This window comes from Oryx dammah, unplaced genomic scaffold (assembly GCF_014754425.2).
Source record: "Oryx dammah isolate SB20612 unplaced genomic scaffold, SCBI_Odam_1.1 HiC_scaffold_21, whole genome shotgun sequence".
Taxonomy (NCBI): Eukaryota; Metazoa; Chordata; class Mammalia; order Artiodactyla; family Bovidae; genus Oryx; species Oryx dammah.
Window position 1 is genome coordinate 28,508,176 of NW_024070205.1, and position 22,762 is coordinate 28,530,937.

At 47.1% G+C, this 22,762-nt stretch overlaps 1 protein-coding gene across 7 annotated transcripts in view; it reads left to right on the plus strand.

Annotated features, from left to right (window-relative positions):
• The window catches only part of FHAD1 (forkhead associated phosphopeptide binding domain 1), a 160,490-nt gene that overhangs the window by 74,926 nt on the left and 62,802 nt on the right, over positions 1 to 22,762 (plus strand). For 6 of the 7 annotated variants that reach the window (XM_040263983.1, XM_040263984.1, XM_040263987.1 and 3 more), the window contains exons 8-14: positions 2,945 to 3,075; positions 4,993 to 5,082; positions 6,393 to 6,497; positions 11,224 to 11,331; positions 14,897 to 14,980; positions 15,742 to 15,894; positions 17,626 to 17,821. In XM_040263983.1, the coding sequence (XP_040119917.1) occupies positions 2,945 to 3,075; positions 4,993 to 5,082; positions 6,393 to 6,497; positions 11,224 to 11,331; positions 14,897 to 14,980; positions 15,742 to 15,894; positions 17,626 to 17,821 (867 nt within the window). The remainder of the gene's footprint in view (positions 1 to 2,944; positions 3,076 to 4,992; positions 5,083 to 6,392; positions 6,498 to 11,223; positions 11,332 to 14,896; positions 14,981 to 15,741; positions 15,895 to 17,625; positions 17,822 to 22,762) is intronic. The other variant, XM_040263985.1, reaches the window with a different exon arrangement.

A 22,762-nucleotide genomic window follows, 5' to 3' on the forward strand; every position in this document is an offset into this window, starting at 1 on the left:
CACTGCACCTGCCTTCCTCCCCCTGCAGACATCACCAATCTACCACTGCACCTGCCTCCCTCCCCCTGCAGACATCCCGAGTCTACCACAGCACCTGTGCCCATGACCTGGATGCAGCCTCAGGGATCTCAGCAACCCACCTGGCCACCAGTGTCAGCGAGCTAGAATTCTCCCTCAGTGCAGATTTCTTGCCACCCACTTCCTAGGGCAGGGCCTGATAAATACTGGAGAGAATGTTGTATCTTGACTGGGCTTCCCAAGTGGCTGGCTCGGTGGTAAAGAATCCATCTTCCAATACAGGAGACACAGGAGACCCAGGTTCAATCCCTGGTCTGGGAAGATCCTCTGGAGAAGGAAAGGGCTACTGCTCAAGTATTTTTGCCTGGACAATTCCATGGGCAGAGGAGCCTGGCGGGCTACAGCCCATGGCGGTCGCAAAGAATCGGACACAACTGAGCAACTGAGCACACACACATATATCTTGTCTACAAGGTCACTTGAGCACTGGCCCCATCAGGGAGAACATAGAACATAGTGTGACTTGGGTGGCTCCACAAGCCAGGCTGCCGGAGTGCAAAGTACAACATGGACAAAATGGGGTCACCACTTTGGGTGCCCATCATCTCACCCATTTTCACCTGAGTGCACTTGAGCCCAACTGAAACATTTTCTAATTGATCAACAAAGGCGGTTCCCTGATAAAGGGCTTGGGTGGGAGGAGCTGTGGCTGAGCCTGGACTCCCTGGATTCCTTCATTCCTTCAGCATGCTGACTGAGCACCTACTAAGTCTCAGGCCCTGTTCTAGGCTCTGGGGAGAGAGCTCTGAGCAAGACAGTCAGATCCCTGTACTCACTGAAGGAAAAGGATGAATAAACGAACAGCCTGCTTCAGAGAGTGGTCGTGCTGTGGAGAATACCCACTGTGTGACACGGTGGCCAGTGCCTCCGGGGGGACCCAAGGGAGAACAGCAGAGTGGGTGTGAAACTGTGCAACCCAGGTTGGACTTGGACCCAGGCCAGAACACACTGTCTTTTAACTGAGGTCATACATCTGGGCTTCATTTATTCATTAATAAAGCTCAGGTTCTCGATGTCTTGTCACAGAGAGAATTCAGTGAGAGACAAAGTGATAGGTAAGAAGTGGGTTCGTTTAGAGAGAAACACACTCCACAGGCAGAGAGTATGGGCCATCTCAGAAGGTGAGCGGCCCTGAAATATGAGGTGGTTAATTTTTATGGGCTGGGTAATTTCATAGGCTAGTGAGTGGGAGGATTATCCCAAGTATTTCGGGGAACGGCAGTGATTTCCGGAAATCAGGCCACTGCCTACTTCTGACCTTGTATGACTGACCTCAAAACTGTGATGGTACTGGTGGGTGTGTTGTTGCTGTTCAGTCACCAAGTTGTATCCGACTCTGAAACCCCATGGACTGCAGCACGCCAGGCTTCCCTGTCCTTCACCAGCTCCTGGAGTTTGCCCAAGTTCGTGTCCACTGAATCGGTGATACCGGCCAACGATCTCATTCTCTGTTGCTGGTGGGTGTGTCACTCAGATTGCGTTACAATGAGCATGTAATGAGGCTCCAAGTCCACTGGAAGTCGAATCTTCCACCAGCTTGGAAAGTGAGCAACTTACACTTTCACTTCCCACTTTTCCCCAAAGTGATAATTCAATAACAGAGTAGTTATCTATTGCTATATAGCAAGTTATCCCAAAATGTAACGGATAAAACAACAGCTGATATTTATTATCTCACCCAGTTTCTGCAGTACAGGAATTTGGGACAGAGGGGTGTGTAACTTAGTTCTCTTGAATTGCAGTCAAGATGTCGGCTGGGGCATCAATCATGTCATCAAAAGCCTTACCGGAAGCAGGAAGAACCCCTTTCAGAGCTGCTGCTCATGTGGCTGTAGGCTGGAGGCCTCAGCCTCTATCACACATACTTCTCCTGAGGGCTGCTTGAGTGTCTTCACAACATGGGGGGTGGCTTCCCCCAGAGTGAGTGATGCAAGAGAGAGCAAAGAGGAAGCCGCAGTGTCTTTAATGACCCAGCCTGGGAGGTCACATTGCATCATTTCCACAGCATCACGTCGGTTACCCATGTCAGCCCTATTCAGGGTGGCAGGGGCCACACAAGGGCATGAATTCCAGGAGAGAGGGCATGGGGGCCATGCTGGAAACTGGCTGTCATGAAACATAGTGAGTGCCATGTAGGGGGGTGACAGAGGATGAGATGGTTGGTTGGCATCACCAACTCAATGGACATGAGTTTGAGCAATCTCCAGGAGATGGTGGAGGTCAGAGAAGCCTGGCGTGCTGCAGCCCACGGGGTCGCAAAGAGTCAGACACGATTTAGCGGCTGAACAACAGCAACAAATGTAAGTTAGTCACTTTATGTTCTTAGGACAGACCATCTCACTTGACCCTTACAATAACTCTGTGCAGGACATGCATTGGGAGGTGAAATAACTTGTCCAAGACCACCAAGCTAATAAGGGGTTAGGACGGGGCCAAACTCATGTAAGTGTGAAGCTAGCCACCCCACCAAGAGTGTCCAGCAGTCTGCTCTGCCGCAAGTCTGCCTCCTGGGCTCTGGAGAAAAATTCCTGGACTTCACCTGTGCTGGGCCTTTGTTCCCCAAGCCCTGGGCATGGCCTCGCCTATTGGCTCTGCCCAGCCTGTGCCCACCAGGGGCCCTCAAAGGCTTCTCCTCCCACTGGTGCTTGCTGACTGCCCCTCATTCTCCCTGAAGCCTCAAACCGCATTCCATGGTCTCTGGTCTCATTCCTGTTCTTGCTCTGGGATTCTTGGCAACATCCCCTGCAGTTCTAGGAACGCTGGCCCTGGGTTGGAGGTTCTTGTCCAAAACTTGGCTAACAGCTGTGGTGATGCCAGGAATCCTCCCTGCCCTTTTGACCTGTGAGTTTTTGTTTTTGTTTTGCAGAGATGGTGTCATCTTTGCAAAAGGATATGTTGGCAAAGGATGAGCAAGTTCAACAACTAAAACAGGAGGTGAATCAACTAAAAAGTGAGAACAAAGAAAAGGATCACCAGCTTGAAGCCCTCAACTCCAGAGTGAGTGTTGGGTCATCACCAAAGCAGACACAGTGCAGTCACGTGTCTGCAGAGAAGTCAACTTCTCGGCAGCTTTTAAAGTACAGTATGTGGCTCAGAAGAGCATGATATATTTTCAAATGCAGCAAACATTTTTTAACCCCTATGATAAATAAACCCCAGGAACAAACACACTTATTAGCATATATTGCTACTGCACAGCTTAATGTAAAACAGAATAAAATCTCTCTGTGAGCAAGGACAACCCACAGGGCTCCATCATGGTCCCAGCACCACTGGTTCTCATAATTGCCTTCAAATCACAACGTTTGAAGATCCAGATGCAAACACACAAACTCTCATTTCTTACCTAGACTTGGTAGGCAAGTGAAGAGTGTTTTAAATGGAACTTTATTTGCAAATCTTGCCTTCCATGCCAACTTTAGAATCCTGACTCTATAGGATAAGATTTCTCAGTATTTGTATGATGCATCTGTTTCTGCCAGTCAAGGTAAACCTCATAGCTTTCATCTCAGGTCGTAACTCAGGGATTCCCAGCAGCTGTCTGATGGATTAGCCAAGGCTGCACGGGTGTGGGGTGGAAACATCCTGAGGTTCCAAGGAAAAGGCCCGATACGTAGTACCTGGTGCGCAGTACTACACCGAATATGAAACTGGCAAAAGGCACGAGCTTTGGAGTCACAGACCTGGGTCCAATCCCAGAGCTTTCTCTTACTATAACTTATTTGGCCTTTATTACCCCATCTGTGAAATGGGAATGACAAAATCGTTTTCCACGACATGGGAGCCTGGTTTTAGCAGTGCTCCTCTGCCTCTGCCTCAGTCAGCCACCTGGCCAATGCCTCTACCTTTGTTTCTGACAAGCAGAGTGCCCTCCTAGGCATGTGCACTCGCTGTTTTAGGTGAGAGGACTGTGTGTGTGTGTGTGTGTGTGTGTGTGTGTGTGTGTGTGTTGGGGACAGGGATGGGTTGCGGAGCTGGTGCTTAGTAGAAGGAATATGCAAAGACAGCCCCTGCTTGGCTCTTCCACCTCCCACAGTGCATCTGTTTGATTATGTCCCCGTTTCCCCTTCCTTATTGACCTTAGAGTGAGGTCACTTTTCCTCTGGGTTCTATCAGTCTTGTTTCTATATATTACCTAGAAATCAATCAGTCAGTGATTTTACAGTGAATTTACACTATGTGTATTTTTTAAAATCATAAACACAATGATTCCCCATGCTAATAAATCAGTGCTCTTATCATTGGTCTTAAAAGCCACACACTTTCTCCCAGATGTACACAGTGTTATAAAGTCATGTCCTGTCATAAACAACACTTGTTTTTTTTTCCACTGTTACTGACAGTTCTATGGAGAACATCCTTGAAGCTACAGATTCACTGATTTCTCTAATCATTGTCCTTAGGGTACATGTCTAAAGTGGGAATTTCTGGGTCAAAAGAAGGCACATCCATCCTTATGCTCTTAATGTCTGTTGCCAAAATGCCCTCGGAAAAGGCAGCTCCGTTTACCCCTTTGTGACCAACAGGGCAGTTGTGTCTTTGAGATGGAACCTGCACAAAAGCACTAAGATCGACCCAAACCCACTGGCCCTCCCTCACCACTCTCAATGCTCACTGAATGAAAACAGCTCAATTCCTCCACCCTAAGTACCCAGACTCTACGAGTCTGGACTCATCCTGTGGTGCAGTTTGCTGGCTTTTGAACGGTTATTTAGATGCTTTATTTGTCAGAACTCACAAGAGGGGTGAACCAGGAACAACCACAGGATGCCCGTGCTTCCATCACACAGATGGTCTGGCCTCTCAGAATGCAGGGTGTGATTGAGTTAAACAGCAGAAGACAACCTTGGGCACGCACATAGGGACTTAGGGCCCCCAGTCAAGCCCACGTGACCTTGTTATTTTTCTCCCCAGTGCTCAGTGCTGAAAGAAGAGTTAAAGAAGGAAGATGCCCAGAAGGAGAACCTGGAAGCCCAAGAGAAAGAATTAAAACTCTACAAAACCGTGCGTTGAACCTCCTCACCCCTGGGTGTCCACAGAAAGCCTAGACTTTGACCTACAGGGCTTTGGAGGGGCTCCTTGGCCCCTTAGCTAGTACAAACTCTGGGGCTTTATGGGTGTTTGTTTGTTAATGTAATTAACATAATTCTTTGGTTTGCTTGCCTCAAAGAGACGGGTAGAAAATGTTGGAAAACATACCCTCCTAGGATTTCATGGACAGTTGGCTCTAGGCCCCTCATCAGGTTGCCCCTGGAGCTGGGCTAGAGTTGGGCTGGAGACCGGGACAGAAGGTGGCCAGGTGGCCACTAGATGCTGCTAGAAATTCACCATGGTCCCTACCCCTAGACTTGTGATGCCCAGACTTTCATGATCTACTGTCACAAGTTTTATCACAGCCGTGGGCACTGTTATTGACATGAAACGCCTTCTTAAGTATTGTTACTTAAATATCGATGCATTCAGTTTTACATCAGTTCATAAAAACAAAAAAAGCAGACATATCATTGGCTTTGTATGGAAGGGGAATATAAAAATTAGCACAATGAAAAGATGAGCACTAGGTGTGAATGTTCGCCCTCCGCACCAGTCGAATCCTCAAGAACATCACTAAGCATATATTTTCCATCTGTTGAGGCCATTTTCTTCTCTCAGGGGCACTGCTATTCTCTGTCTCAAATGGGAACAAAAAGAAAAAGCTCATTGTTCTTTTCTTCCAAGCTCTGCCCATGGTGTCTTCCAAATAACCCCTATTTAGACTGAACTCAAAATATATTCCAAGGAAGGAGAATCTAATGAGTGAATGTGTCCCTTATACTGTTTAATCCAGAATCCATACTGATCTTCAAAAGAAACTCAAATTTTCCCTCACTCTGCACTTTCAATGCATCTGTTGAAAGAAACCCTGCTACTAAGTCACTTCAGTCGTGTCCGACTCTGTGCGACCCCATAGATAGCAGCCCACTAGGCTCCCCCGTCCCTGAGATTCTCCAGGCAAGAATGCTGGAGTGGGTTGCCATTTCCTTCTCCAATGCATGAAAGTGAAAAGTGAAAGTGAAGTCGCTCAGTCGTGTCCGACTCCTAGCGACCCCATGCACTGCAGCCTACCAGGCTCCTCTGTCCATGGGATTTTCCAGGCAAGAGTACTGGAGTGGGGTGCCATTGCCTTCTCCATGAAAGAAACCCTACTTTGCTTTAAAGATATAGAAGCATCTCCCAAGGGAAAGAATTAAACTGATCTTAGGCTAGGTTCCACCTTAACGAACCAGGTGAGGTGAGTTACGAAGTTGACTTCCCTGTTGTTGAAACTTTCGTAGCAAATCCACGGCATGGAGAAAGAAGTGAGAAAGCTCAGGGAGGAGTTGAAGAGGAGCAGTACGGAGCAGAGCCTGATCTCTAAGACGCTTCGGGAAAAGAGCAAGGTATGGCAGGGATGGGTCGCCTTGGCAACCGCCCCAGGCTGGGTCTGCCAGACTCCAAAGTTCCCGTGTGTAACCATGACCCACTGCCTTCAATCATGAAATTACCCAGGAAAGAACTGATCCATTAAATCAATAATGTTGTCAATGATGTTGTTCCAACTTAAATACTCTTATTGATTTGTGTGTGTGCGTGTCTTTGTGTTCTATCAGTCATTGGGAACGTTTGGTTTTTTTTTTAATCTCGTCATGATTGTAGATTTGTGTGTTTCTTCTTTTAATATTGACAAATTTTGCTTTATATATTGTGAGGTTGTATTACTATGTGCATATAAATTTAGAATTCTAATATTTCCAGTAGAACAAGACTTTTGATCATCATAAAATGTCTCTCTCTCTTTTTTTTAATGTCTCTTTTCATCTCTAGTAGTGTTTTCCCCTTAACATCATCTTTGTCATTTAGCGCCATCACTGGCTTGCTGTTGGTTAGGGTTTCCATAGCATCTTTTTTTCATACTTTCTCTGTTAATTTTTTAAAATTTTATTTGTGTGTTTATTTTTGGCTGTGCTGGGTCTTCATTACTGCACACAGGCCTTCTCTAGAGATGGTGAGCAGGGACTACTCTCTAGCTGCGGTGCACCGGCTTCTCATTTCAGTGGCGTCTTGTTGTGGGGTGCGAGGGCTCCGTAGTTGTGGCTCATGGGCTTAGTTGCCCCGTGGCATGTGGACTCTCCTGGGACCAGGAACCAAACCCGTGTCCTCTGCTTTGGCAGGTGGATTCTTAACCACTGGACCACCAGGGAAGTCCTCTCTGTCAATTTTTAAGTTTTAGACATACAGCTTCCAAATAGCATATCATTTTTACAAAATCCAGTTTGACAGTCTTTTACTTTCAGCCCGTTTATCTTATCTAATTACTCATACACTGGGATTTAAATCTACTCTCTTGCTCAGTGCCAATTGTACTATCTGTAACTATATTGCTTTTTCTCTCTGTTCTTGCCTCCTTTTGAGTTGATGGTTTTCTGTCATTCCACCTTCCCCCTCTATTAGCTTGGAAACATTTCACTTTTTTACTATCCTTTTAATAATAGTAAGACAATAGCATTTTATCCTTGACTTGCAAAGATCTCACATTAATTAAGGTTTTCATTCTTCCATTGCTCTCTTAGTGGTCATCCTGAAGATTACAATGTGCATTCTTTTTAATCAACTTATTCCTTTGGCTGTGCTGGGTTTAGTTGCAGATCGTCACTGTGGCACGTTCCATCTTCGGTTGCAACATGCAAGCTCTTCATCGTGGCATGTGGAATCTAGTTCCCTGACCAGGAGTTGAACCCGGGCCCCTGGCATTGGGAGTGCAGAATCTTAGCCACTGGACCACCAGAGAAGTGCTTACAATGTACATTCTTAACTTACCAAGATGTAGTATTAGTTGATAATTATGCAACATTCAGAAAACGAAGATCATGGCATCTGGTCCCATCACTTCATGGCAAATAGATGGGGAAACAGTGGAAACAGTGTCAGACTTTATTTTGGGGGGCTCCAAAATCACTGCAGATGGTGATTGCAGCCATGAAATTAAAAGACGCTTACTCCTTGGAAGGAAAGTTATGACCAACCTAGATAGCATATTCAAAAGCAGAGACATTACTTTGCTAACAAAGTCTGTCTAGTCAAGGCTCTGGTTTTTCCTGTGGTCACGTATGGATGTGAGAGTTGGACTGTGAAGAAAGCTGAGTGCCGAAGAATTGATGCTTCTGAACTGTGGTGTTGGAGAAGACTCTTGAGAGTCCCTTGCGCTGCAAGGAGATCCAACCAGTCCATTCTAAAGGAGATCAGTCCTGAGTGTTCTTTGGAAGGAGTGATGCTAAAGCTGAAACTCCAGTACTTTGGACACCTCATACAAAGAGTTGACTCATTGGAAAAGACTCTGATGCTGGGAGGGATTGGGGGCAGGAGGAGAAGGGGAAGACAGAGGATGAGATGGCTGGATGGCATCACTGACTCAATGGACATGAGTCTGAGTGAACTCCAGGAGTTGGTGATGGACAGGGAGGCCTGGCGTGCTGCAATTCATGGAGTCGCAAAGAGTCGGACACAACTGAGCAACTGAACTGATGCCCTTCTCCTTGACATTACAGTGAATTTAGAACACACTGACTTCACTTAACCCCTCCAGATTTGTAAGTCATTGCTGTCATTTTCTAAACTCCTCTCTATAGTTATTAATAAAGCCCCCAAAGATATTATTGGTGTTTTTATATAGTCAGTATCATATGCACATGTTACTCTTACTGTTGCTTGTCTTTTCTGCATCTCTGATCACCCATCTGCATTCATTTGCCTTGTCTCTGAAGAATACCCTTTAGTGTTTTCCTTCACTGTAGCTCTGTTGATGACAGTCTCAGATGTGTCTGTGTGTCTATCTTGAAATGTATATTTAACCTTCATTCTTAAAACACATTTGACTGCCTATTGAATTCTACAGTGGCAGTTCTTTTCTTTCGGCACATTAGAAACAGCATTAGGTATGTCACTGCTGTCTTTTGGCTCCGGTTATTTCTATTTAGAAGTCATCTGTAAGCCTTATTGTGGCACCTTTGCAAAAGATTTTCTTTTCCCTGGATTTCCAGCAGTTTTATTATGATTTACCTAGGTGCGGATCCATTTTTCTTTGCCTTGTTCAGAGCTCATCAGGGCTTCTTGAATCCCTGGCTTGGTGTTTTGCACTAGTTCTGGCACTTAGGCTCTATTGCACACAGGCAGTGGGGCGCTACCAGGGCTTCCAAACAGAGAACTAATATGTGACATTCACAGCTAATAATGGTGAAAATGATAGCTGCAGTTTCTCATGGACTGGGCATTGCCACCAAACATTTCATCTCTTTTCCCTCTTCACAACAGCGCCATGACCTAGAGATCATTCTCCCCATTTTACAGATGAGAAAGTCAAGACCACTTGTTAACTAGCAATGTAACTAGCCCAGTCACATAGTTTTGGCTGACTCCAGGTTGGTCTGACTCCAATCACTATTGTATAGCCAACAGCCACGTGCTACTGTTTACACTGATATTAATCAAAATTAAATACACTTTGAAATTCATTTCCTCGATCATACCAGCCCGTTTCGAGCGCTGGATCACCAGATGTGGTTTGTGGTTGCTGTATTAGATGATACAGATTCAGAGCATCTGTATCGTTCTAGAAAGTTCTGTAAGTCAGAGCTGCCCTACAGCTGGCTAACCCTCACAGTACCGCAAGGCGCTAAACTAGAGGCGAGGAGGCCAGTTGCCACAGCCCAGCATGTCACCTGAGAGGGATGGGAGGACAGGCGTGGAGAGCACCAGGTGTGATGGAGGGAGCAGGGCAGCCCCTGAAGTTGCCTGAGGCTCAGGAGTGGGAATGGGGGGCTGTTCGTGGAGAACACAGATAAGGGCAGAGTCCAGTGTTGGACTTGGCTTCTGTGGTGTATGGAAATGCAGCTGAAATACAAGTCAGAGCGTGTTTAGATCTGGAAGGAAACTAAGGCCCCAGAGAGGTGGCTTTTCCAAGGTACCAGAGCTGGGTAGTCGCTCTACCTCTGTACTACTCTACTCAGAGGAGAGCTCCAAAGAGTTCCTCTGGGTCTTCTATTACATCTCTGTGATCCCCCTTGTCAGATCCCTGATCAACACGGCCCATGGGATTTGTTTCAGCACAAAGTCTCTCCGTTTATTTATGAGCGTTTGCCTGGTTTCCTGTTGGTGCCAGAGCCCTGGGCTCAGTAGGAATGTCCCTGATTTAGATGTGTCCCTGAAATGAGCAGCTGCAAGGCCCACACTTGCCAGCAGATGGTAGCATCAAGCACTCTCAAGCTCACCTCAGCTTGCCCCGTTACCCAAGCAAGGGAGAATTAAACAAGCAAGCTTCTGCACTTCAAACACCTTCTTTTGCAGGCTGCAATTCTTAATAGACGTTACTGAGCAAGCCTCTAGAGAGGTTTCCACCAGTGGGTGTGCTCAAAGTGGTAATGACAAATAGTTATGATGATAAACCCAGTAATAACACTGACCAAGGACCTTTCGTGGAGTCTTAGAAGGAGGCTGCATGGCAGATATTCCTGTTCACTTTTTTAAAAATATATTTATTTATTTGGTTGCACAGGATCTTAATTGCTGCACGTGGGATCCTCTATCTTCATTGCAGCATGTGAGATCTAGTTCCCTGACCTGGGATCAAACCTGGGTGCCCTCCATTGAGAGCAAGGAGACTTAGCTACTGGACCACCAGGAAATTCCCCACCCACCTTTTATAGGTCACACCAATATTTACCACACTCAGACCTGTAAGCACTATTCCAAATATTTTGAATTCCCACAATAACTCTGTGCTGCAGTACAGGTAGTCTGTCCCCATTTGACAGATGAGAACACTGAGTCATGGAGCAGTGAAATCACTTTCCCAGGGTCACACATCTTGCTAGGGACCGAGCTGGGATTGGAGTCTGTGATGGGACATAGTTGAGCCCAGGGTGCTGAGCTCAGCCCCTTCCCTTAAGGGGTATCTCCCTGTGAGTTTATCTCCACCCTGTGTATGCCCATGACCCCTGCCACGGGGCCGCAGCTGTCCCTACCCCTCGAGGACTCCCCCACTGCCATTAGCACCACCCCCCCAAGAAGAGTTCCCCCAGAGGGCGTGATGATCACATTAGCAGCAAGCCCATGCTTTCATCATCCTTTCAGGTTGAAGAGAAGCTTCAGGAGGATTCCAGAAGGAAATTGCTTCAGCTGCAAGAAATGGGGAACAGAGAAAACCTCATTAAAGCCAATTTGGAAAGGGCAGTAGGTCAGGTAGGCGTGCTGCCAAGCCCCTTCATGGCCCACCGCTCTCCACGGAGCCCTGCTCCCAAGCGGCCGGCGGGGATGAGTGAGGAGGAGGACGGCCTGGTTTAATTTCACCCACTTATCCCAGGGGACAGGGCTCCCGAGTCCCAGGGGATGTCGCTAAAAAGGCTTTTCCTGCTGGGAAGCTGCCCACACTGGTGTTTGCCATCACCTGAGACCCTGACCAAGCAGCCAGTCCCAGGTCAAGGCCCACCTTAGTAAACCAGTGGTGCGGGTCCCTCTTAGGGAGGGTTTGAGCCTTTCAACCACAGTGGTGTTTCTAGCACTTTCTCCTTCACTTTTCTTTGTCTTGACATTTACAGCAATCTTTCTTCCTCTGGGCCTCCAAACAGACGCTCTAGTCAGTATCCACAGGGGAGGCCACTTTTCTGTTTGTTTTTGTTTTGTTCTGTTTTGTTTGGCCAAGCCACATGGCTTGCAGGATCTTAGTCCTCCAACCAGTGATCAAACCTGTGTCCCCTGCAGTGGAAGCACAGAGTCTTAACCCCTGAACCACTAGGGAAGTCCCGCCATTTTTCTTAATGAAGTATTAATATTTGGGGGGGCTCCAAAATCACTGCAGATGGTGATTGCAGCCATGAAATTAAAAGATGCTTACTCCTTGGAAGAAAAGTTATGACCAACCTAGATAGCATATTGAAAAGCAGAGACATCACTTTGCCAACAAAGGTCTGTCTAGTCAAGGCTATGGTTTTTCCAGTGTTCATATATGGATATGAGAGTTGGACTGTAAAGAAAGCTGAGCACCGAAGAATTGATGCTTTTGAACTGTGGTGTTGGAGAAGACTCTTGAGAGTCCCTTGGGCTGCAAGGAGATCCAACCAGTCCGTCCTAAAGGAAATCAGTCCTGAATATTCACTGGAAGTACTGATGCTGATGCTGAAACTCCAATACTTTGGCCACCTGATGCAAAGAACTGACTCATTGGAAAAGGCCCTGATGCTGAGAAAGATTGAAGGCAGGAGGAGAAGGGGACAACAGAGGATGAGATGGTTGGATGGCATCACCGACTTAATGGACATGAGTTCGAGTAAGCTCCGGGAGTTGGTGATGGACAGGGAAGCCTGCTGCAGTCCATAAGGTTGCAAAGAGCCGGACACGACTGAGCGACTGAACTGAACTGAATAGTAGAATTAATAATAGAACCCAGACTATCACAGCTCATGCCAAATGGAAACTGGCGAGGTGGGGAGCAGGCTCAGACTCAGCAGGTCTGGGGGTGCCATCTCCCAGGCTCTGACCCAAGATGGCCCAGCAGCCCTTCCTCTTACACGTGGCACAGACATGATGGCCAGAACATGCAAACAAGGCCTCAGAAAAGACTAAGGGAGGGCAGACGAGATCCCAGGATGGAGCACTGCCCCTGTGGAAGGTGGCCCACCCAGGGCAGCCCACCCTGGACCCCTCCACAAGGCACCCCTCTCCTGGCAACCATGGCTCCAGGAGGACAAGAACATTTGGCATGTATGTGTGTTTATGCTTTTCTTTTTCTGGGCGGATGAGTCCACCTTGTCACTCATTGGATTCTCAGAAGAGTCTGTAAACTACCCAGAAAGGTTAAGAACCACAGTCCTTAAAGGAGCACTCCAGCCCACCCAGCCCAGCTCCCAAAGCCCTTCCATGTGGTGGCATCCAAGCCTGAACCAACAGTATGACTGGGCATCGTCCCCCACGCTGAACTCCAGAAGCACCCACAGGTTAAACAATGACAATAGTGCCTCTTGGCAGGTATTAAAGCCTCTTCAACAAACATCCACACCGTCACCCCCGGTGTCCTCTCTCCTGCAGGGCACTGACCCCTTACCAAGGGAGAGAGCCCACGGCTCTGGGCTTCCCTTGGTGCACCTCGGCTACCCCTTCCCCTGCCAGTGCTCTGCACCCCCAGCACACACCCACCTTGAGGGCAGGATCTGTGCCACTTGCCAGGAGCCTGGTCATGCCTCCAGCCAGAGCTCATTCAGGAAGACACCGAGATTCCTCCAGGACTCGAAAGAGTAAGGATGAGGGCTCTCTGTGCTGCCCTGGCATTCCCACGTCACCCTCTTGTCCACAGCCAGCTCCCTGCCTGGGGTCATGCCTTTCCCCAGGCAAGTGACTCCAGGACAGACTCCCGTTGTCCAGCAGGACCTGTCCCTCCACTCACAGCAGTCCCATAGGGTGCCTCTGGTGGTGATGCGGGCCATCGCCCATGGGGCCTTGCCTACATAACCTCTTTCTCAGGCAAGTTAGGACCCTCCCCTTGGTCATGCAACAAACAGACGGCCCGGAATCCCTCAGATCACCCAGCTGGCTCCCGGCAAGCTGACTGCAGAGCTGTCTTTAGGAGAATCATAATTCCTTTCCTTGGCTTTTCAGAACTTCCTGGTGTGCAGCAAACTCCTGTGTCTTGGACTCGTTGACATTCACATTAATTCCCCAGCTGTTATGGTCCTTCAGGGCTCTATTCTAGAGTCTTTCGTGACCACGTTTTGCCCGTGAGCCAAAAACCCAAGCCAAGGGCCATCATGTTGGTAAACTTCCAGAGAGAGTTGGGCTTGTTTGTCTCTCAGGCCTCTCATGAACCTGGGACACCTTGAACTTGTCATTCTAGAAGCCCTGATTCTAATGTAACTGTATTCTTTCATCAACCGTAATCTGAAGACACCAGAACCAGCGAGATAGTCAATAAAAGCTGGCCGAACTGAAGGCGAAGACTTTGAACACCTGCCAAGTCAGTTGTTTCTGTTACAAGCATTTGATGAACACTTATTGAGTGCCTGCTGGGTGCCAGGCTCCGGGGACCCTGAGGGGAATACAGCAGGCATCATCTTCAGGACACGAGGCCTAAGGCACAAAATGGCAGCAGGCTGCTCCTCCTCCTCTCCCCGGGCACCCTGGCTGATTACACAGTTTACTTAGGCTGACAGTCTCAATATTTATCTCACAGCCTGGTGCCAGCGTACCAATTACGGAAGAGCGCTCCCAGCCCCAGACTTCCCACTGGATAATTGGCAGTGAGTGGCTCTTCTGAAGGCCTGAGACGTATGTGAGCTGCCCACGCGCATCGGCTGGGTTAGGCGGGCATGCCTGAAAAGTCATTAACACCTACCGTCCCCCTCTCTTGTGTGGGCACTGCCCCTTCCAGTGAGAGGTGAAGGTGTTAATAATCCGTTTGCGTGCGAGCTTAGTCACTTGGTCGTGACCAACTCTTTGCAACCCCATGGAGTGTAGCCGGCAGGCTCCCCCATCCGTGCAATTTTTCAGGCAAGAATACTAGATTGGGTTGCCATTTCCTACTCCGAGGGATCTTCCCGACCCAGGAGTCGTACCCACATCCCTTGTGTCTCCTGCATTGGCAGGCGGATTCTTTACCACTAGGACCACCTGGGCAGCCCCAACCATAGTGACCGTTAATGGTGTGCAGAGCCTTCTAACCGATTTCTCCCAGACCCAGCGGTGGAAGTGCCTCCTCAAGCCTTGCGGCTGCAGCGGCACCACTCATTCCATCACCTTCCCTTTCTTTGTGCTGCAGCTGGAGCATTTCAGAAGTCAGGTCATCAAGGCCACCTACGGACGAGCGAAGCCGTTCCAGGACAAGCCCGTCTCCGATCAGCAGGTTCGTCTCTCTTCCCCACTTTCTTCCTCGGGGACCCGGGACTCCAGACACTGGGAACATATGTTTCTGTTTTTTGTTGGTGGTGCATATTTTTCACACTGTTGCTACACCATGAAGATTTGTTTTGATATTCTGGGATTTCCTGGCTTTTAGAGTAAAAGCCAGTTAAACTCCCTTGAAGTGTTTCTGTGAAAATCAAATGGAACCACCCAGGTCTATGTCTGGTCTCCAGGCCTGCATGGTCCACCTCTGTTAGTCCCATGAGGAAACAGCCTCGCCATAGAGCAGGCATCCTGGCTCGTTTCTCCTGAAGAGGGCAGCCGGCAGCAAGGATGTGCCTCTGGCTGTAAGGACTGACTTGTTATTCTTCCGTTTGTCCCCTCCAACCGTGTGTCGGCACGCGGGTGAAAAATTCACACCATGGACTGCTCTCGGATAGTCTAGCCTTCTCTTTCGGGCACCACAGCATCAGGCTCAGCGTGATGAATCACTCCCAGAGTTCTGAAGAATCTAGAACACACACAGGGCCACATGACAAGCCTTTGGCTCTTAAAAATCATCTCTGATCCTGGGAAACATGCCCTGGTGACAGAGCCGACATTCCTCCAGAGCCATCACCCAGACATGCCAGGACGTCCCTCCCCAACCCTGCAGAGATGGGAGCTCAAGCCCGTGCCCTCCCCCAGCCCAGAGCCCCTCCCGCCAGAGCCACCCTGCAATGTCAATCTTTTTTTTTTTTTTTTTTTTCTTTTTCCCATTAGTTAATAGAGAAGATCACCCAGGTCACTGAGGACAACATCAACTTTCAGCAGAAAAAGTGGACCCTGCAGAAGGAGACCCAGGTCGGGCTCTGCCGACAGGAGGAGGTCACAGACAGCGTTGAAAAGCTGAAGAAGGCCTTAGACAGTTGCCAGGTGCCCTCCTTCGCTTCTCACCCGTGCCCCCCATGGCTCACGTTGTGCTCCTTGTTCAGGAAATCATCCGGCTCTGCTTTTCTGCCCACCTTCTCTCTTGCTGGAGAAATCTGTTTGAGGTAGAAAACAAAGGACCTCAAAAACTGCCTCCCAGGTGAAACTGGTGTGGCCAAGAAAAAGCTGCCTGACACTCCCCTTTGGGAGGCCCCTGGACCTCAGGGGAAGAAATGTTGTTGTTCAGTCACTCAGTCGTGTCTGGCTCTTTGTGACCCAGTGGACTGCAGCACGCCAGACTTCGCTGTCCTTCACCGTCTCCTGAAGTTTGTTCAAATTCATGTCCGTTAAGTCAGTGATGCCATCCAACCATCTCACCCTCTGTCGCCTCCTTCTCCTCTTGCCCTCAAAATAGCCCTGGGTTATTTCCAGAGAAACCAAGAAAACATCCTGCTCTTTATTTGCGTTTTTCTTTTTTGTCCCAGCAATGGAAAGGCTGCTCCTACCCTAGTCGCCTTTGACTCTGGAGGAGACAAGACTGGTTCTGACCGACCACCACCCGCCACCTCCCAGCCCCCACCCGGAGAACCAGCTTTATCGGAGCAGGCAGCTGCTTCTGCTTTCTCTGGAAATAAGCAGCTGCTATTTGGGGAGTCTGTGAATGTTGGCTTGTCAGCACTCTTTCAAGCCAGGAAATCGGACTTTCTGACCAGCTTATGTGTTGATCTCAGCAGGAATTTTGTAGCCAAATTTGGTTCTCGTTTCAGCCAAATCGTCCTTGGCAATTTGGCTTTGGAATTGCCTGTACCTAAACATGGGATCTCTTCCTCTGTTTTTTTTTTTTTTTTTAATTTTGTTTATTGGCTGCACCAGATATTTGCCGCATGTGGGACCTTCAATCTTCATTGCTGCATATGAGATTTTTTAGTTGTGGCACGTGGGATCTAGTATTGGAAACACGGAGTCTTCACCACTGGACCACCACGGAAATCCCTTGTTTTGGTTTTTATTTTATACTGGGGTATAGCCGATTATATCTTGGGCTTTCCTTATGGCTTAGCTCATAAAGAATCCACCTGGAATGCGAGAGACCTGGGTTCGATCCCTGGGTTGGGATAATCCACTGGAGAAGGGAAAGGCTACCCACTCCAGTATTCTGGCCTGGAGAATTCCATGGACTGTATAGTCCATGGGGTTGCAAAGAGTCGGACACGACTGAGCGACTTCCACTTTCATAGCCAATTAACACACCATGTTGTGGTAGTTTCAGGTGAACACCAAAGGGACTCAGCCATCCATATACATGCATCCATTCTCCCCCAAACTCCCCTCCCATCCAGGCTGCCACATAACTTTGAGAGAGTTCCAAGTGTTGTACAGTAGATACTTGTTGGTTATCCATTTTAAATATAGCAGTGTGTACATATCCATCCCCAACTCCCGAACTATCCCTTCCCTCCATAAGGGGTTGCTGTCCCCCCAGCAACCATAAATTCATTCTCTAAGTCTGTAAACATGGGGTCTCTTTGACCGTCGAAAGTCCCAACTAAAGTACACACAAAATAAAAGCTGCCCCCTCGTCCCACCCACCCCCTAAAAGGCAACTAGAAGTGGGCCATCCCAGGGCACTTCCTGCTTCAAGAACACATCAAGAACACTGCTCTCTGCAGGTCACGGCGGTCAGGTGCTATTTCTGGCAACGGTGCCCTGGCTCCTCACGACCTCATCTCTTTCCAGGCTTGCATGAAGATGTCGTGCTGCAGCAACGACCTGAGGAAGGAGGTCAGCTTCCTGCAGCACCTGCAGGTGAGCCCACCTGTCTCAGGGCTCCAGAAGGTGTCGCTGGACATCCTGCACCTGTCACTGTCCTGGCTGGAGGAGACAGAGCACCTTCTGCAAGACGTGGGCATCCAGTTCTCCAGCTCCAACAAAGGTAACTGCAGCCCTCTTCTCCTGTAGTTGCATGACTGAAATGTCACGTCAAATCTGATCGCGATGGGACATCTGTTGAGGGAGGCTTCTTGTTGGGTGTGCGGCCAAGCGTTCCCTTCTCCAGACTTAACTCCGCTTCACCACTTGAGAAGTGATGTTCCAGGAAAAGAGTATACACAAGTGAGACATGACTACTGGAGAAAAATGAGATGTGACAGAGGCAATAGGAAGAAGCAAAATTATGCCAAATCTTCTCTCTTAGAAGTTACCACATATATATAAAAATACACTGTTTTTAGAGCAGTTTTGGCTTCACAGCAAAATTGAGAAGATGATATGGAGATTTCTGAGGTACCCTCCATTGCCACTCATGCACAGCCCCCCCCCCCCCAGTTATCAACATCAGCACCAGAGAGGTACAACTGTTGCAGCTGATGAACCTACATGGACACATCCTAATCACCCAAAGCCCATGGTTTACATTGGAAAGAAAAGTGAAAGTTGCTCAGACATGTCCAACTCTTTGTGACCCCATGGACTATACAGTCCATGGAATTTTCCAGGCCAGCATACTGGAGTTGATAGCCTTTCCCTTCTCCAGGGGATCTTCCCAACCCAGGGATTGAACCTAGGTCTCCCACATTGTGGGGAGGGGGCGGATTCTTTACTAGCTGAGCCATAAGGGAAACCCAAGAATACTGGAGTGGGTAGCCTATTCCTTCTCCAACGGATCTTCCCCACCCAGAAATAGAACCTGGGTCTCCTGCGTTGCAGGTGGATTCTTAACTAACTGAGCTATCAGGGGAGCAATCAGGTTTACTTTGGGGTTCACTCTTCTTAATTTTAATTTTAGTGGAGGAGTGTAGTTGATCTAGTGTTGTGTGGGGTTTACTCTTGTACATTCTATGGATTTGGGCTTGGACAAATGTGTGATGACATGTAGCTACCAATATAATATCATATGGAATAGTCTCATTGCCCTGAAAATCCTCTGTGCTTCCTCCCTGACCTCCAGTCCCTGGCAACCACACATCTTTTTTATTGTCACCATGGTTTTTTGCCTTTTCTAAAATGTCATATAGTTGGAATCATACAACTTTTCTGATTAGTTTCTTTTACTTAGTAATATGCATTTAAGTTTCCTCTAAGTTTTTTCATGGCTTGACAGCTCTTCTTTTAGTGCCAAATGATATTCCATTGCTTCCCAAGTAGCGCAGTGGTAAAGAACCCTCTCGCCAGTGCAGGAGATATAGGAAACAAGGGTTTGATCCTAGGGTCAGGAAGATCCCCTGGAGGAGGAAATGGCCACCCACTCCACTCCAGTATTCTTACCTGGGAAATTCCATAGACAGAAGAGCGTGGCAGGTTGCAGTCCAAGAGGTTGACTGAGTGACTAAACACTGAGCAGTGTTGCATTATCTGTTCACCTACTGAAGGACATCCTGGTTGTTTCCAAGTTTGGACAGTTATGAATAAAGCTGCCATAAACATCAACGTGCAGGTTTGAGTGTGGGCATGTTTTCAGCTCCTTTGAGGAAATACCAAGGTTGTAGTTGCTGGATCATGTGGTTAGAGTACATTTAGTTTTTAATGAACCCGCAAAGCTCTCTTCCAAAGTGACTGTATTTTGCATTCCCACCAACAATGAGTGAGTTCCTGTTGCCTCACATCCTTGCCAGTATTTGATATTGTCAACACTGTCATATTCTTTGTGTAACTTCCAAGGCATTTTCCCATGGAAAGAGCTATGTGAGTCTAGGCAAGTTATTCCCCTCTCTGTGCCTCAGTTTCCTTATCTGTAAAATGGGGATAATAGGGTATACTCACTCCATAGGATTCTTGTGAGGATTCAGTTCAGTTTAGTTCAGTTCAGTCGTTCAGTCGTGTCCAACTCTTTACGATCTCATGAATCGCAGCACGCCAGGCCTCCCTGTCCATCACCAACTCCCAGAGTTCACTCAGACTCACGTCCATCGAGTCAGTGATGCCATCCAGCCATCTCATCCTCTGTCGTCCCCTTTTCCTCCTGCCCACAATCCTTCCCAGCATCAGAGTCTTTTCCAATGAGTCAACTCTTTGCATGAGGTGGCCAAAGTACTGGAGTTTCAGCTTTAGCGTCATTCCTTCCAAAGAAATCCCAGGGTTGATCTCCTTCAGAATGGACTGGTTGGATCTCCTTGCAGTCCAAGGGACTCTCAAGAGTCTTCTCCAACACCACAGTTCAAAAGCATCAATTCTTTGGTGCTCAGCTTTCTTCACAGTCCAATTCTCACATCCGTACATGACCACTGGAAAAACCATAGCTTTGACAAGATGGACCTTTGTTGGCAAAGTAATGTCTCTGCTTTTGAGTATGCTATCTAGGTTGGTCATAACTTTCCTTCCAAGGAGTAAGCGTCTTTTAATTTCATGGCTGCAATCACCATCTGCAGTGAAAATGCATTAATATATCTAAAGTATTTAAAAATAGTACCTATCATAGAATAGGTTCTACCTGTAAATGCCTATTGATTTGTTAACTTTATAAAAAAATAATGTCATACCCAGTTTTCTTTAGTTTTGTTCCTAACAGTACATCAGGAACACCCTTCCATGTCAATACATGCATCATTGCTGTCACTGATGATGAGGAACCCCACTATGTAGGATGTACCATAATTTATTTAGCCAATTCTCTATCTTGGGCATTTAAGTTGTTTCCAATTTTTCACACACAGAAATGATGCTGGCATAAATATTGTTCACCTTATCTTTATCATCTAAGATGTGGAAGAATATGAACCACTTTCACTCAGCAAAGATTTATTACAGGTCTACTAGATAGCAGGCACCATGCCGGCAGAGATATAATGGGGCCAAAAACAGGTTGAATCTAGATCTTGGCTATAAAACTCCTCCTTCTTTACTGTGAATCTGAACTCTTTCATAATAAAATATTGCTGAGACAACAGGCTCTGTCCCAGCCCTTGTAGATTTTATGGTCTCAGGAAAGGATAAGATCTTCAGTTCAGTTACTCAGTCATGTCCAACTCTTTGCAACCCCATGGACTGCAGCACACCAGGCTTCCCTGTCCATCACCAACTCCCAGAGCTTACTCAAACTCATGTCCATCCAGTCAGTGATACCATCCAATCATCTCATCCTCTGCCATCCCCTTCTCCTCCCACCTTCAATCTTTCCCAGCATCAGGATCTTTTCAAATGAGTCAGTTCTTTGCATCAGGTGGCCAAAGTATTGGAACTTCATCTTCAGCATCAGTCCTTCCAGTGAATATTCAGGACTGATTTCCTTTAGGATGGACTGGTTGGATCTCCTTGCAGTCCAAGGGACTTCCAACAACACCACAATTCAAAACCATCAGTTCTTTGGCACTCAGCTTTCTTTATGGTCCAACTCTTACATCCATATGTGACTACTGGAAAAACCATAGCTTTGACAGGACAGATGTTTGTTGGCAAAGCAATGTCTCTGCTTTTGAATATGCTGTCCAGGTTCATCATAGCTTTTCTTCCAAGGAGCAAGCGTCTTTTAATTTCATGGTTGCAGTCATCATCTGCAGTGATTTTGGAGCCCAAGAAAATAAAGTTTGTCACTGTTTCCATTGTTTCCCCATCTATTTGCCATGAAGTGATGGGACCAGATGCCATGACCTTTTGAGTTTAAAGCCAGCTTTTCACTCTCCTCTTTCACTTTCATCAAGAGGCTCTTTAGTTCCTCTTCACTTTCTGCCATAGGATGGTGTCATCTGCATATATGAGGTTGTTGATATTTCTCCCAGCAATCTTGATTCCAGCTTGAGCTTCATACAGCCTAGCATTTCACATGATGTACTCTGCATGTAAGTTAAATAAGCAGGGTGACAATATACAGCCTTAACTTACTCCTTTCCCAATTTGGAACCAGTCTGTTGTTCCATGTACAGTTCTAACAGTTGCTTCTTGACCTCCATACAGATTTCTCAGGAGGCAGGTAAGGTGGCCTGGTATTCCCATCTCTTGAAGAATTTTCCAGTTTGTTGTGACCCACACAGTCAAAGGCTTTGGCATAGTCAGTAGAGCAGAAGTAGATGTGATTCTGGAACTCTCTCTGTTTTTTGATGATCCAGCGTATGTTGGCAATTTGATCTCTGGTTCCTCTGCCTTGTCTAAATCCAGCTTGAATATATGGAAGTTTATTCACGTACTGTTGAAGCCTGGCTTAGAGAATTTTGAGCATTACTTTGCTAGCATGTGAGATGAGTACAATTGTACCATAGTTTGAATATTCTTTGACATTGCCCTTCTTTGGGGTTGGATTGAAAACTGACCTTTTCCAGTCCTGTGGCCACTGCTGAGTTTTCCAAATTTGCCGACATGTTGAGTATAGCATTTTCACAGCATCATCTTTTAGGATTTGAAATAGCTCAACTGGAATTCCATCACCTCCACTAGCTTTGTTCATAGTGATGCCTCCTAAGGCCCAATTGATTTCACTTTCCAGGATGTCTGGCTCTAGTCTAGTGATTACACCATCATGATTATGAGTCATAAAGATCTTTTTTGTACAGTTCTTCTGTGTATTCTTGCCACCTCTTCTTAATATCTTTTGCTTCTGTTAGGTCGATACCATTTCTGTCCTTCATTGTCCCCATCTTTGCATGAAATGTTCCCTTAGTATCTTTAATTTTCTTGAAGAGATCTCTAGTCTTTCCCATTCTATGTTTTCCTCTATTTCTTTGCATTGATCACTGAGGAAGACTTTCTTATATCTCTGTGCTATTCTTTGGAACTCTGAATTCAAATGGGTATATCTATCCTTTTCTCATTTGCCTTTCACGCCTCTTCTTTTCTCAACTGTTTGTAAGTCCTCCTCATACAACCATTTTGCCTTTTTGCATTTCTTTTTCTTGGGGATGGTCTTGACCACTGCCTTCTGTACAATGTCAGGAACCTCCATCCATAG